This window comes from Pleurodeles waltl, chromosome 3_1 (assembly GCF_031143425.1).
Source record: "Pleurodeles waltl isolate 20211129_DDA chromosome 3_1, aPleWal1.hap1.20221129, whole genome shotgun sequence".
NCBI classification, from domain to species: Eukaryota; Metazoa; Chordata; class Amphibia; order Caudata; family Salamandridae; genus Pleurodeles; species Pleurodeles waltl.
In genome coordinates this window covers 33,413,063-33,428,777 of record NC_090440.1, presented here as the reverse complement: position 1 = coordinate 33,428,777, position 15,715 = coordinate 33,413,063, and the positions used below count along the sequence as shown (strand labels likewise).

The 15,715-nt window shown below is 45.0% G+C and overlaps 1 protein-coding gene across 1 annotated transcript in view; it reads left to right on the top strand.

Annotated features, from left to right (window-relative positions):
- The window catches only part of LOC138283729 (embryonic protein UVS.2-like), a 47,339-nt gene extending 38,831 nt beyond the window's left edge, over nucleotides 1-8,508 (top strand). The window contains exons 10-13 of the mRNA XM_069221774.1: nucleotides 362-587; nucleotides 5,157-5,275; nucleotides 6,413-6,635; nucleotides 8,133-8,508. Coding sequence (XP_069077875.1) covers nucleotides 362-587; nucleotides 5,157-5,275; nucleotides 6,413-6,635; nucleotides 8,133-8,143 — 579 coding nt within the window. The 3' untranslated portion in view covers nucleotides 8,144-8,508. The remainder of the gene's footprint in view (nucleotides 1-361; nucleotides 588-5,156; nucleotides 5,276-6,412; nucleotides 6,636-8,132) is intronic.
- Nucleotides 8,509-15,715: the final 7,207 nt, after the last annotated feature.

Below are 15,715 nucleotides of genomic sequence, written 5' to 3'. Positions count from 1 at the left end.
ATAAATACAACTACAAGTCCCAGAATTCAAAGGAAAGACCTGGACAGGAGCAGCACATCATGCAATGACCTGGGAAACTTGGCAGGCCTGGAGTTGCAGGGACAACATCAGGATGTCACTTCCAAAACACAATTGAAGTGGGATGGGGCAAAGGAACCGGAAACAGAAGCAGTCACTGAATTAAAGCGTGGCAGTAAAGGGCTGCAAGTATTGTCTGAGAGTCAATGCACAATCACCAGCTGAGTCTAGTCTGTGAATAACTTTCAAAAACTGAAATGCAGTCCTTTTTAAACAAATGAAGGGTAGAAAGTTCTAGACAGTCTGGAGGTCGCACGTCTAATTTACTGCTCTTTCTTCTCAGATTTTTCTGCAGTTCGATGCCTTCGATCTCCAGTCCTCACCAAACTGCGCCTCCGACTACCTCACAATTTACGATGGGAACGATAAGGAGGCCCCAGTCTTACTGAAGAAAGCGTGTGGGACTGGCCAGCTCCTGTCCTTTACCTCTTCTGGAAATGAGATGCTGCTGGAGTTTGTGACAGATGGTTCTATCACCGCCAGTGGGTTCAAGGCCTCCTACAGCAATGGTACGGTCCTTGGTGTCAGGCTGTTCTCAGACAGGGAGGAGGACTCAAAGGCCTCCTACAGCAATGGTACAGTCCTTGGTGTCAGGCCATTTCTCAGACAGGGAGGAGGAATGCAGAGGCCTCCTCCAGCAACGGTGGGGTCCTTAGTGTCAGGCTGTTCTCAGACATGGAGGAGGAATGAAGAGGCCTCTTACAGCAATGGGATCGGTCTTGGGGTTGGGGCACTCTCAGTCAGGGGAGGGAGGTTGAAAAAGCCTCCTACAGCAATGGTACCATCCTTGGGCGCTCTGAGGCAGGGTAGGGAGGGCTCAAAGGCCTCCTAATACAGTGGTATGGTCCTTGGTGTCAGGCCATTCTCAGACAGAGTGGAGGAATGCAGAAGCCTTCTACAGCAATGCTACGGTCCTTGGTGTCAGTCCGTTCTCAGACATGGAGGAGGACTCAAAGGCCTCCTACTGCAATGGTACAGTCCTTGGTGTCAGGCCATACTCAGACAGGGAGGAGGAATGCAGAGTCATCCTACAGCAATGGTACAGTCCTTGGTGTCAGGCCATTTTCTGACAGGTAGAAGGACTCAAAGGCCTCCTACTGCAATGGTACGGTCCTTGCTGTCAGGTCGCTCACAGACAGGGAGAAGGACTCAAAGGCCTCCTACAGCAATGGTACAGGCCTTCTGCTCTCAGACAGAAGAGGGAAATTGCAGGAACCTTCTACAGCAATGGTATGGTCCTTGGTGTTGTGCTGATCTCAGACAATGGATGGAGGACTCAAAGGCCTCCTATAGCAATGGTACAGTCATTGGTGTCAGTCCGTTTTCCGACAGGGGGGAGGGTTCGAAGGCCTCCTACAGCAATAGTTCGGGTCTTGTGCTCTCAGACAGAGGAGGAAGATGGCAGGAGCTTTCTACAGCAATGGTAAGGTCCTTGGTGTTGGGCTACTCTCAGACAATGGAGGGAGGACTCAAAGGCCTCCTACAGCAATAGTACAGTCCTTGGTGTCAGGCCGCTCTCAGACAGAGAGGAAGACTCGAAGACCTCCTACAGTATTGGAACAGTCCGTGGTGTCGGGCCATTCTCAGACAGGGAGGAGGAACGCAGAGGCCTCCTATCGCAATGGTACGGTCTGCTCTCAGGCATGGAGGAAGCATGCAAATGCCTCCTACAGCAATGGAGCTGTTCTTGGTGTTGTGGCACTCTCAGTCGGGGAGGGAGGTCGAAAAGCTCTCCTACAGCAATGCTACGATCCTTGATGTCAGGCCGCTCTCATTCGAGGATGGAGTTCGCAAAGGCCCTCTATAGCATTGGTATGGTCCTTGTTGTCAGGGCACTCTTGGTCAGGGGAGGAGGTCTCAGAGGCATCCTGCAGCAATTGTATAGTACTTGGTAGCAGACCTCTTGTTGGGGCCCAGTGAGCTGTGCTCCCAGGATATGTGGGTGTGTTGGCATCACGTTCACTGCAGAAAGTGCTTATTTCTCAGAGTGAATAGAGGTCTCACCATGGAACATAAGGCGATGGTGTGGGCCCAGTAGGCTGACATAATCCACTTGAGTCTGGAAAAGGGGGCAGAGGGTGGCACCTGGATTAGCACTATTTTGTTTCTGATATCTCTGCCTGTGAAATCTTGCTCACTGATGATCAGGGGTTGGCAAAGATCACACTATGTGCAAAATGTATGGGAAAACATGTGATTACTGATGTGGAAGAGTATCGATAGTGAGGTCCTCTAGTCCAGAACCACTCCCTGGCATGAGCTCTGTTATTTACTGTTGGAAAATGGGTTATTGGTAGGGCAGGTAGGTACCTACACCTAGCAACAAGCCACTAACCTCCACATAGGTACAGTTAGGTCTCAGTAAATTAATCCCAGCTCTACCCTTGGTAGCTTGGCATCGAGCGTCAAGGCTTAACTTAGGAGACAAAGTGTAAAGCATTCAAATATCACAAAACAGTAATTAAATAAAACACAGGAAACAGTTCAAAAATCCAAATCAATTTATAAAAATAGCTTATATTTTTATCTTTAAAATGACACAAAAACTATTAAAATCGGTTCAGGGGAACCGGAGATATGAATTTTTAAAGTATTATTATTTTCTAGCGCTTAGAAACAAAAAGCGTCAATCGGGTCATCTGGTTGCACCAGGACCGGGGCAAAGTCAAACTTTCAGGCCGACCGCGATGGAGCCCTGCTCGGCTAAAAGTCGCGGGAGGCCTCGGTTAAAAAGTTACCTTCTGACTTAGTCTCTTTTTTGATGTTTTTCTTCCTCAGGACGAACCTGCCAGTTGAATCCGACCTCCTGGAGCCCTTGTCCGGATACGCGAAGTCGGTTTCCTCGGTGGTGATTTTTACCTTCGGACTTAGTCGTTTTTTCGAGATGAAAATCCTTCGACCGGGGTAAACCTGGATCTTGATCCGACGTCCATGGAGCCCTTCTCGGATACGATGGCTGGGAGGTCCCGGTCAACTTTTTACGTTCGGACTTAGTCTCTTTTTTGGATGTTTTTCTTTACCGGGACGAACCACGAAGTCTGGCCGGGTCGCGGTTGAGGCAAGCCGGCTAGAATTTCCGCGTCGGGTCGGTCACTTTATGGAGCTTTTTTTCAAAAATTCTCCAATCTTTTCCAAACTTCTGGGGCTTCACCCAGATGTTCTTTTAAGGTTCTTTTGGGGTCCACAGCTCACCCCAAGGGTCCAGAAGTTCTGTGATGGTCCTTGGGGGGTGCGGACTTCAACTCCCAGAATGCACCTGGCGCAAACTCCTTTTTGGCCACTGGACAGTGGTCAGCTGGTCGCTTTCTTCAGGAGTTGGTGCAGGGGACTCTGGTTAGCAATTTTTCACCAGTAGCAAACAGGGAGTCCCTCCTTGAACCAGTTGAAGCCAGGCAAAGTCCTTCTTGTGGTGAAGCCCAAGTGTGCAGTTGGTGCAGTCCTTCTGAGTGCATGGTCCAGGTGCAGGCCAGGGGTCCAGCAGGGCAGTCCTTCTTCTTCTTTAGTTCCTTTCTTGTTGAATTCTGGAGGGGATCTGAGGTGTGGGTGCAGGTCTGCCAGTTTTATCCTTGCTCCTGGGTGAAAAGCAGGGGGGCCCTGGTTCTCCAATCAGGGACAGGGTCGTCCCCCTGTGATGACCACTTCCTGGGAAGTGTGGCAAAAATCCATCCCAGAAGGCAACAGTCTCTAAAAATCCAACATGGATGAATCTGATTTTTGGAGGTTACATCTGGCTGAGCCCACCCACTGGTGTGGCTAAAAATCATAAACACACCCCTCTCCTGCCCTCTCCTAATCTAATCAAGGGGGCACCTAATTGTCTGGGGTTGCAGGATGTGGGGGTGTTGCTGGGTGCTCCAAATGTCCTTCTCTGCCTTTGAAGACCAGTTTGGCAGCCCTCCCCCTTCCTGCCTCACCATCTGCTGAGGGGAGATTCTCTCCCCCAAGCACATTCCTTTGTGTGAAGCCTGGCCACTTCACACCTCATCAAGGCAGCCTGGCAGAAGCTGCTGCAGGCTGGCCAATCAGAGCACAGCAGGAAAAACAATGCAGAGCTGAAATTGGCAACTTTTTAGGTAAAGTCTAAACTTTTTACCTGGACAAGTTATATTAAATCCCACAACTGGAAGTTGTGGGATTTATTACAACAATCAATTTGATACCAAATTCTTGGTATGTAACATTTAAGGAGACTTTAAAATTTAAAATAAAGTCTGCCCATTCTAGCCTATGAAGGCCATTTACTTCAATGAGGGAAAAACGAATTTGGCTGTTTTTACCTCACCAGGGCTTATAAATCTATTTTTATAAAGTCCCTGCTTATAGTTACATGGCACCCAGCCCTAGGGGCACATAGGGCACACCTTAGGGGTGACTTATATGTAAAAATAAGGTAGTTTAAGACTTTGGAAGTACCTTTAATTCCAAAGTCGAATTTGCATATAACTTTAATTTAAAAGCAGCCAGCAAGGCAGGCTTGCTTTTAAAATGACACTGGGCACCTCAGCAATGCACCTAGGTGTGCACCACCTATGCTGTGGTCCCTAAACCTACATGCCCTACCATATACTAGGGACTTATAGGTAGGTTAACTTAGCCAATTATAATTAGCCTAATTTGCATATCCATTTTACACAGAGCACAGGCCCTGGGACTGGTTAGCAGTACCCAGGGCACCATCAGAGTCAGGAAAACACCAGCATAAAGTGGAAAATGGGGGCAAAAAGTTATGGGGCCTCTGCAATCAGCCCTAGTTTCTCACATTTACCATCCTGACAGGAAATTTGTACTTTCTTATCAGGACCCAATGACATGAGAGCAGCTGTTTCCCAGATGTGGGCTAATGACTTCAATTCTTGCCTTGTACCACTATTTCTGGGGAGATGTGAGCTGAGGCAGAAACAGTGTGCCAATGGGCTTCTAGCTGAACCTTACTCTTGCCCCTAGTTTGGCACACAGTTGTTTTTGAAGGGCTGAAGCTGAGCTGTTGTCCTGTGTTTTGTGCATGTGGACATTGTACGCTGGTGGCCGGTACTCTATGCTGCAGGGTACTTAAGATGTGCTTTCCTTCTGTTTGACAGTAAAATGTGGCGGCACGTTCACCAGCTCTTCTGGCACGGTCTCCTCTCCCTACTTCCCCAACATTTACCATCACAGCATGGACTGCAGCACCTACATCATGGCTCCAGCTGGATACAAGGTAAGTGCCCTAGCTGGCCAATGTCACTCTAGTGCTGAAAATACTGGTAGACCCTAGAATTATGAAGAACCTTCTAGAATGTCTCCCAGAGAGGGCGGCATGGCATCATGTTTTTCAAGAACATGGAATCGTGGCCATGTTTTTAAAACAATTGACGTAGCCTGCCATTACATTCAGGTGATCAAATATCACTTTTGGGAGATGAAGGTGTCTATGCGCTGAACTGTATAAATAAAAGAACAGAAAAACCCTGCTGGCAGGACATTGATGGTAAATAAAGTCCAACACATACTTCCCTTTCCTATGTCACACTGCCTCCTGCTGGCAAGACAGTGAAGGTAAATAGGAGCTAACTCATAATTCTCCATCCTTTTGTCACACTGCCTTCTGCTGGCAGAAGAGTGATGGTAAATAGGAGCTAACTACTTAATTCTCCATCCTTTTGTAACAGTGCCTCTTGCTGGCAGGACAGTGATGGTAATTAGGAGCAAACTCATAATTCTCCATCATTTTGTTACACTGCCTCCTGCTGGCAGGAGAGTGATGGTAAATAGGAGCTAACTCATAATTCTCCATCCTTTTGTCACACTGCCTCCTGCTGGCAGGACAGTGATGGTAAATAAGGCTCAATGTATATTTCTCCTTCTCTATGTCACACTGCCCACGGCTAGAGGGACAATAATGGTGAATAAGCACCGGTGCATACTTCTCCTTCCTTATATCATCCTGACGCTGCTGGCAGGACAACGAAGGTAAATAAAATCCAATGTATATTTTCCTTCCTTATGTCACACTGCCCCCTGCTGGCAGGACGATGATGGTAAACAAGGACTAAAGCACACTTCTCCTTCTTTATGTCACACTGCCATCTAACAGCAGGGCAATGATGGTAAATAAGAATTAACACATAGTTCTCCTTCCCTGTGTCACACTGCCTCCTGCTGGCAGTACAATGATGGCAAATAAGGACTAACACATAGTTCTCCTTCCTTATATCACACTGCTCCCTACTGGCATGGCAGAGGTGGTCAGTAAGGGCTATCACATAGACTTCTTCCTTATGGCATGCTGCCTCCTGCTGGTATGATGGGGGTACCATTTAAGTACTAACACATACTTCTTATTTACACACTGCAGGTCTCCTTGACATTCACATCTTTTGCCGTTGAACCTGATCCAAACTGTGCCTTTGACTCCTTGTCTATTTTCGATGGTGCCAAGACCAACTCCCCGCTTATTGGCAAGTACTGTGGATCCAACCTAGTCCCACCTGTGACATCCACCGGGAGCTCCCTGCTGCTCCAGTTCCACAGTGATGTGTCATTGAACATGAAGGGATTCCAGGCCACCTACACCTTTGGTAAGTTTAGTTAAACTGACCCACTGTCTCTTCACCAAAGGGATCAGCACAGCAGGGAGGTATTTGTTCTTACATGAGAAAAAGTGTCAGAAGGCCTGTGCAGCGCCATGACATGTGCTCTAGTTTAATGTGCATGGAGTTATTGTGTACCCTGTGGTTGTTGAGCGTACTCAGAAGAGATACCAAATGCACTATCAAGACTAAAGCGTGTACAAAGAGAACACATTATTCCTGTAGTCCACCCGCTAACCACAGGTGCCTTTCTTGGCTTAGGGGTCAGTTGAGAATATTTATACAAACTGTATATGTAATGGATGTAAGGGTGTAACCCTCGTGCATGGAAGGCTGAACCACTCAAATCTTTCAACAATACTCAAAGAAAGTTCCAACACCTGATACCTTACTTTATGAAAGTCCTACCTTGGCTATGATGTGATGCAACTTAGTGTAAGATGGTCCAATTCCAATCAAAGCGCAAGACTCAATAAATAGGAGAGCAGGGACAGAGAAACTACAATGTACCAGTGTAAACCAACCTCATGTACTCAGCGTTCAAGGTGAACATGGGGAAGATTGGCCAGGTCTGCAGTTCAGTCAATGAGATGGATGGCCAGTTGAGTCGCAGAGCCAAGTCTTGAGGTCTTTCCTGAAGAGAGGCAGTGAAGGAGATTGCCTGAGATGAAAGGGCAAAGGCCACTAGTGCCAATGAATAAATAGCCTCATCTCCCACCATCTAACTGTGGCAGTAGTAATATGGAAAACAAAGGTGGGGGGGATCAGTGTTTTACAGAGGGGGAGTACTATTGTAAATCAGTGGGGTACTCCTCTGTGAAACTCGTAGTTCTCCCTCCTATTTGAAGGTGCACAACTACTGATTGACTAGGGCAGCCTCCACTGACAGTAAAGCATCTTCCACAAGTCTCTGCCATTGATGTATCATTAAACCCACTCTATGTAAGGTGTGCCAAAGCAGATTTACCCTCCTTGTGTGTGCCATGGGAGACATGGCCAAACTGGGCAGGGACAAACAATAGTGATCTCCATGGGCTGGTAGAAAACACCCAGCATGTCAGGGATAGTGTTTTTTTTTTTTTTATTGGAAGTAAATCCGTGCTTTGGAGGATTATTTTTGAGAAGCAAAAAAGATTTCTGCTGCAACAGTTACATCTAATTAGGATGGGTGGCCTGCCATGGCATGGGTGGAGATGGTACCTCTGCAGCCACAGCAGCCACCGTGCACTGACTGCTGGTGTCTAAATGACCCCCAAAGTGCTGCTACTAACTTCATGATGGGATGGGATCAATTATTCACAAAATCAACCAAATCCATTTATATTTCAGAATGATCAAATAATATGCAAATAATCATCACAATAAATTTGAATTGTACATACTAATTGGGGATCATAAAATCCTGACTGAATTTTGCCATTCAGTGGGTGGACAAGTCTTCTCACACTTCAACAACTTATATGTGTTTCCCATATTTACTTTCAGTGAGAGCCTAACACAAGGGAAGCTGACAAGGCACAGCTTCACAGAAGGTCATGACTCCGGAAGTACATCTGATCCACATGAAAAAATGGGTGGATGATTTAAGTGCTGCATTTTTTTCTAAATCTCAGTATTTGCTCATCCAGCTTCTCTCTCTTGTTGAATTTGTGTCATTTCTTCTGTTGCGTGTTGTTGTCAGAGGATGTAATGGCCACATATCCTAAGAGTCAGGTCGCAAACAGTAGTAGCAAATTGTGAATCGAATCTTTGCAACCTGTCTGACATCAGCCCCTAGTTCGCCAGCGATAAATCTGATGGGGAAATACACTGAGTGTACAGTGTTGTGCTGATGTGAAGTGAAATAAAGACAACAAATAAAGTCTTGACTCTTTTGCAGCTCATTTAATATAGAACCAGTTTCAAATGAATAGCGGGGGCCTGCCCATCTCAATGATTGGAGTTTTCCATTAGTAAGAGAGATGTCTCTGGGTGTGTGTGTTGTGTGATAGAGTGTGTGTGTGTATGTGGTGTGTGATAGAGTGTGTGTGTTTGTGTGTTTATGTGTCCATGCGTGCCGACTGTGTCAGCTGGAAGTGGTACGAGGAATGAATGGATGCCATCAGTCAGGGCCAAGCCACCAATTATGGAGCACAGGTGGAGTTTCTTTGATATACTTTACCTGATACAGAAGTAATGTCAGGTAGGGAATGCCTGAAGATTTGTCGAGATCAGGTGGATGGGCGTTCTCTAACATTGCTCCTAATGTGTGGAACGGACGCCCACTTCACACAAGAGCCTCTTCCTCTCTTCTTGAATTCGGCCAGAAGCTGAAGACCTGGCTGTTCAATTAAACAACCTACCACAGGCAGCTCTAGGCACAAACACCTGTTCAGTGCCAAGATATCCTTGCGGGTGTTCATAGTGCTTATATACTTTAGAAATACACATGCTATAGCTGCCAGAGGATACAGTATCAGTGGTTGGCCATGTGGGGGTGCTGGATTGACTACTGCTCCGTTCTGGTATTATGAACTTACTCTGGTAAATTTGAGTAACTTTATATTTCTAAATGGTGAACAACCAAAAGTAGGAAAATTACTCAGAAATTTAGGAGTAAATTTACATGTCTAGATTTACTCTTGTGTAAGTTTACCTTGGTGAATGAGCACCGTCTTATGTTACAATGTTAATTAAAAGTAATTGGTAAAAGTACATGAATATACATACATATATACCCACAAGCACACAAGATACATATACTCATATATTCTAAATCTTATAAATGAAATGTACGTTTTCTAACTGTATTTTAATATTATTGAAGATGCAAGTTCCTGCCATTCTGAATCGCAATTAGGAGGGGGTGTGAAAAGCGCATCCATCCCCTGCTGATGCAGGGGTGGTCTTGAGGTAGAGCTCGGCTCATCAGATTTTCGCCTTAACCATAATGATCAGGTATAAGCTGCAGTGAAAAGTTTTTTTCATACCTCTTGGTCATTCTGAAAACCTCAACATATTTTAGTTCTCGGGGACTCAACGAGGCCACCCCTCCTATGAAGTCACAGTAAGGTTAGCATGTTGGGGCTGCTCCTGGCTTCAAAACTGGTGGATCAGAGATGGTCATACGTCACTGAAAGTTACATTGAGTGGCATGTCATGCATGTAAAAGGCCAGAAAGCTGGTGAAGAGTCAGTCACATGCCAGGCTGGTGACTCTGAAGCCTGGCATCATTCAGCCCTATCAGGTGGGAGGAGTCATCAGTCATGCGTCAGTCTAGCGCCTCATAAGGGTAGGGACTCTAATGGCTGACAGGATATGGGATTGTAAAGGATTTAGTAACTTGTCTTTTCGGTCTCTCTGCAAGCCACTAGGGCTGGGGTAGGGTCAGCCACGTGTCAGGCTAGATCAAATGCAGGACACAAAAGCCCATTGAAAGCCATCACAAAGAAAGCTGCGAACATCCATAACTTTTCATCAAAACGCTTTTGAGGCTGGTGCAAAGCCAAGCGCTTGTCCATCAGTGCCCTAAGTTGTGTTCTCCTAGTGGGGCTGAAATATTTTCAGGTATATGCCAGACCAATGGAAATTGTGTGCTTTCCTGTCAGGAGGTTGAATATGGACGTTTGGGAGAGCTCAGGAAGACTACATTTGACTGACGTCATTGTCTCAGCAATGCCAACAAGACAAATGTACCAGTGTGTCTGTATCTCCTGTTTCCAAAAATAGGCTAGAGAGATCCTTTCATATATCAAGCTATAGGGAAACTGTGAGCGTTATTGACAAACCTAAGGGCATATTTATACTCTATTTGCACTGAATTAGCCTACTTTTTTTACGGAAATTCAGCGCAAACTTAACTCCATATTTATATTTTGATGCTAACCCGTCTAGCATAAAAATATTGGAGTTAAAGTCATTTTTTGGATGCGTGAAACCACCTTGCATCAATGAGATGCAAGTAGGCATTCCTGTCCAAAAAATGACTCAAAGCCCCTAGTGCCTTATTTATCCTTCTGCAAAAAAGGTGCAGTGGTGGGAGGCAGGCTGAAATAATGGTGCTAAGTCTGCTTAGCGCCATTATTTAACGCCTGGGTCAGAGCAGGCGTTAGGGGACCTGTGGGCCCATTTCCATGGTCAAACACCATGGAAGGGCCATCAGGTGCTCACCCCAAGCCCCAGGAACACCCCCACCCACACCAGAGGATGGGGGACTCCATCCCAGGTAAGTAGGCTAAGTATAGGTAAGTATTTTTTAAAAATATTTTTTAAGTGCCAATGGGGGCCCTGAAATGGGCCCCCCTACATAGCACAGTGTACAATGGCCATGCCGAGGGGACACTTGTCCTCTGTGCTGGCCATTGGGGTGGTGGGCATAACTCCTGTCTTTTATAAGACAGAAGTCATGTGGTATGGATGGTTTTGCGTCTGGAAATGATGCTAGGCTGGTTAACGGCATTTTTTTTGCCTCTAATCAGCCTAGCGTAATTGTTTGAGGCACAACCCCTTTCGCCCGTACCGGCACCCCCACTCGGCTAACATAATTTGACCAGACGCTAGCCCACCCTTAGCGCCGGCTTGCGGGATTCCATAAAGTTGGTGCCCGAATGACACAAGCCGGCGTTATACTTTTTGACGCTAAACTGCGTTTGCGCGGTTTCGCGCCAAAAAGTATAAATATGGGCCTATTATCTCTGAAAGGCTGCATGGGGGAACAGCCATACAGTTCTCACTTTAGGGGATACCTGAATAGGCTGTTGACACAAAACGCCATCTTGGGCTTGAAAAGAGTAAGACAAGTGGCTGCTGAGAACTTCAGAATGACTGCAAACCCTGGGAAAGAGCCAGTCACATGAAATGCTACAGGGATAGTTGAAGATTTTCCCAAGTAGATTGTTTCCTCTGAAATGCCAAAATGTTTGTCGTACACATGAACTTGTGGAGGAATTGTGATATTTTATGAGAGGCTGTGAAAGACTGGGGCAGAGTTATTTTCAGTTCCCTGTATGACTGTGCTCAGAGCTCTACCCAATGGCCTGTCTGTAGGATACCATTTCTCCTCGAGGCTCCAAAACCACACAATAACAAGACGGGGTCAAAGAGTTGTTCTCCGGTTCTTCAGAGAACTCTTGGATTCTGCAGCAGGAACAGAGGGTTGTGCTATTAATGCCTTATTTCTTCAGTGCTTGACTTCTTTTGCTACTTACTAAGGGGCAGGTTTAAGAAAAGTGGCGCTGCACCTAGTGCAATGCTATTTCCTTGCGCCCCTTAGCGCCCCCCCTACAGCCACCATGTGTGCGCTATATTTAAAATACGGCGCACCATGTCGTAGGGTAGGGGGCGCTAAATTGTTTGGACACTATTGATGTACTCTGCAGGAGTAGGGCCAAAATGTTGCCGCTACTCCTGCGGAGTCCTTAGGGGCCCATTATAAATAATGGAACCCCCCATTTAACGCCTGCTCTGAGCAAGCATTAAAAGTGCAGAAAAAAATGTCTCTTAGATTCTTAGATTCCCTTGAGCTGAAATTCCCCACGGCATGGCCACTGGGGTGGTGGGCATGACTCCTGTCTTTACTAAGACAGGAGCCATGTCCGTGGGAGTTGTCCGTCAAAAAATGATGCTAGTCTGGTTAGAGGCATTGTTATACCTCTAACCAGACTAGCATCATTCTTTGACGCACAACCTCCTGTTTCTTCTACACCTCCCCCACCCAGCTAGTGTACTTTTTCAGGACGCTATCCGGGCCTTATCATTGGCTACCATAATTCCATAAATATGACACCCGGCCGGCATCTTGCAATGGCGCTAGCCGGCAGTAAACTTTTTCACACAAAACTGTGTTAGCGCAGTTTTGCATGAAAAAGAATAAATCTAGGCCTTAGATTATCCCTTCTTGACCCTGAGTAGGCTTTTAATTAAAACCCAGTCCTATTTGGTAGTTCTTCATTAGCAGAACAGTACCTGTTGTCAAAATTATAGCCCATGTTTAAGAAAAAGTGGCACATCAGAGCGCAATGATTCTAGGAGCTCTTTTTATTAAAAATATATATTTTTAGAAACTCTATAGCTGCGTTGGTATCCGATGTTTCCACAAACTCATAATACATCTGTTGGAGCTGGCCCTTCCTTCAGGGTCATCCCCAAACCTTTTGCCTTCCTCCTCCTATTTTTCCTAACCTCTTTTTGTTGGCTCTAGAACTCTGAGCACTTTATTATGCTGATCGGTGCTAAAGTGCAGATGCTCTCCCTTCTAAATTTGGGGGCAAATTTCCCTGTGCCCCTTAGCACCCCCTTACCGACACCATGTGTGCGCCATATTTAAAATATGGCAGACCATGGTGCAATGTAGGGGGCAATAGCGTCATTATTCATGACGCTATTGATGTACTCTGCAGTAGTAGCACCAAAATGTTGGTGCTACTCCTGCAGAGTACATAGGTCCCCATTCTAAAGAATGGAAGGCCCATTTTAACACCTGCTCAGGATATGTACTGGGGATAGGGATGACTCACCATTCAGGGAAGGTCTCATAATGTGATTATGACACATGTCCAATGGGACTACTTCCCTGTCATATGTATATACTTTAGGGTGATGATGGTGACCCGCCAGTGGGGAATGTTTCACTTTGTATGCACTATTAAGGATGTCTGGGTACTCATAAAAATGTGTTTCCTATAACTTGTGCATTTGTGATAATAATGACAATCTGACTACTGCTTGTGTGGCAGGTTAACCAGTAACCTATATGTTTAGCTGACTACTGTTGGCTTTTGTAGAGTACTAGTAACTTTGTGATGTTCTGAAAACTGCTTGTGTAGCAGGTTATTACTGACATGTGTTTGGTCTAATGATGTTTTATGCAATGCAGTTTAGTTTTCTATACCTGGGTGTTGTGCTTCCTTTGTGGTATATTTATTGTGTCATGTGTGTTGTGCAACTGATTCACACCTTGCCTCTGGGATAAGCCGGACAGCTCGTGCCAAGCTACCAAGGGGGTGAGAAGGGGTTATCTTGGGTGTGTAACTCCCTCACCCTGACTAGAGTGGGTGGGTTCTGTCTGGCTTAGGTGCATGCCCTAGCCAACCAGAAACCCCATTTCTACGAACATCCATTTAGAGAAATAGTCAATGGCTAGTATCAAGTATCTCATACCTGTAAGCAATGTAGAATAAGGCCCTGAAAAATCTAGACTAATCTTCTCCCATACCATATCTAGAAAGGGAGTGGGATGCAACGGTGTTTGAACAGTCCTCTAGTGCTTGTCCAGAAGTAAACACTCTAGACACTTATTTATCACAAGTTTGACCTGACAATCAATAGATGGCCACCAATAATGTTTTATTTTCATACAATTTTTGTGGTACTTAAGTGTCCTTGGTGAGCTTTTTTTTAAAATCGCTTGATGTAACATAGCTGGTGGAACAAATCAATTACCACAAAGCACAATGCCATTCACCACAGACAACTCCTCAGCTACTTGTGAAAAAACATTTAATTCACCACTCAAACCTCTGGTTTCTGGCCACTTATGAGCAATACATGCAATTATTTTCATCAAGGTTTAATCGTTTGCAGCCATTGGCACCTGAAGATAAGCTGGCCTGAGATCTATTAATGAAAACAACATGGCCAGTAGCTCGTATTTTGGGCATTGGGTGGCAGTTCACAAGAATATTTTTATTGAAGGCATGTAAATTAGCACACAATCTGATCTCTCTGGATTTTTTCTGTTCAAGCACAATTGGAGCCACCCACTGTGAGGAATCTGTAGGTTGGATGATTCCTTGTGAGCACAAAATTGGTAAAGTGTTTTTTAATTCTTTATTGACATTTATGGGAACGGTTTATACTTTATGTGCCACAGGCTGTGCAGTAGGTACAAGTCTGATGTGGTGCTCAACTCCTTTTACCAAACCAACTTGGTTATTGAACAATGCTTGAAATTCAGATACAATTTCAATAACAGAATAATTCCCACATTCTATGTGAGATATCAGTAAGTCCCACCTTTGCGGAAGTCTCAGACCCCGGTACCAGATGCAGATCTATTCTTGCCAGGTCTGCACCGATGATTTTCTTACCTTTCACAACCACATATACTTTTGTGTTAGTTTCTTTGTCTTAGCATTGTACCGTTGATAAAAAATAACGTACCATATCCATATCTTTTTCCCCAAACGCTATGGGATTCATGTCATACTGTGAGAAAAGGAAATCTCCACCCCAATGTTCATTAAATGTAGTAAAAAATAACGTACCATATCCATATCTTTTTCCCCAAACGCTATGGGATTTATGTCATACTGTGAGAAAAGGAAATCTCCACCCCAATGTTCATTAAATGTAGTGTCTCGAATCTGCCATGACCTGTAAAGAAACATTTTTAACATTATTAATATTAGCAGTACATAGCAATCCTTTAACTGGTTTACACTTGTCATCACACTCAAGCGTTAGAATTACTTTATTGAGAGAATCAGTACATGCATCAACTTCTATATCTCCACTTTCAACTGTTAACAACCTTTTGCTGCTCTTGCAAACATTTTGAAAAGTCTATTGTTTTTGCAAATTAAACAATGTTTGCTAACAGCTGAGCACCCTGAAGAACTACTTATATGTCTTTAGGATCGACATTGGTAACAAAAAGTGGTAGATTATTTGTTTATATACTTTGATGTTTTCCCTTTAGCGTTGATAAAACACAAGGACTCTTCCTGCTCCAGGTCTATTGAAGACACATTGTTAACACCATTGGTGGATTCAGTCTACATGGCTTTGGTTGAGATCAACGACCTTTCAATACTTAAGGCCAAGTCAGTGTCTTTAGAGAGTGCGGGATTCCTACAGCTTAGCAACCTTTCTTGAATTTGTCTTGATGCACAGTTGAATACAAACTGATCCCCAATGTAGTTATCTAGATTCAGGCCAACTTCACACGTTGCAGCCAATACCCTGAGAGATGAGATGTACCCTTCCACATTTTCATCACTAAGCTGTTTGCGCTTATATAAATGACGGCATTCCAACATGATGCTGGGCTCATCCGAAACGTGTTTATTCACTCTTACAATAGCCTCTAA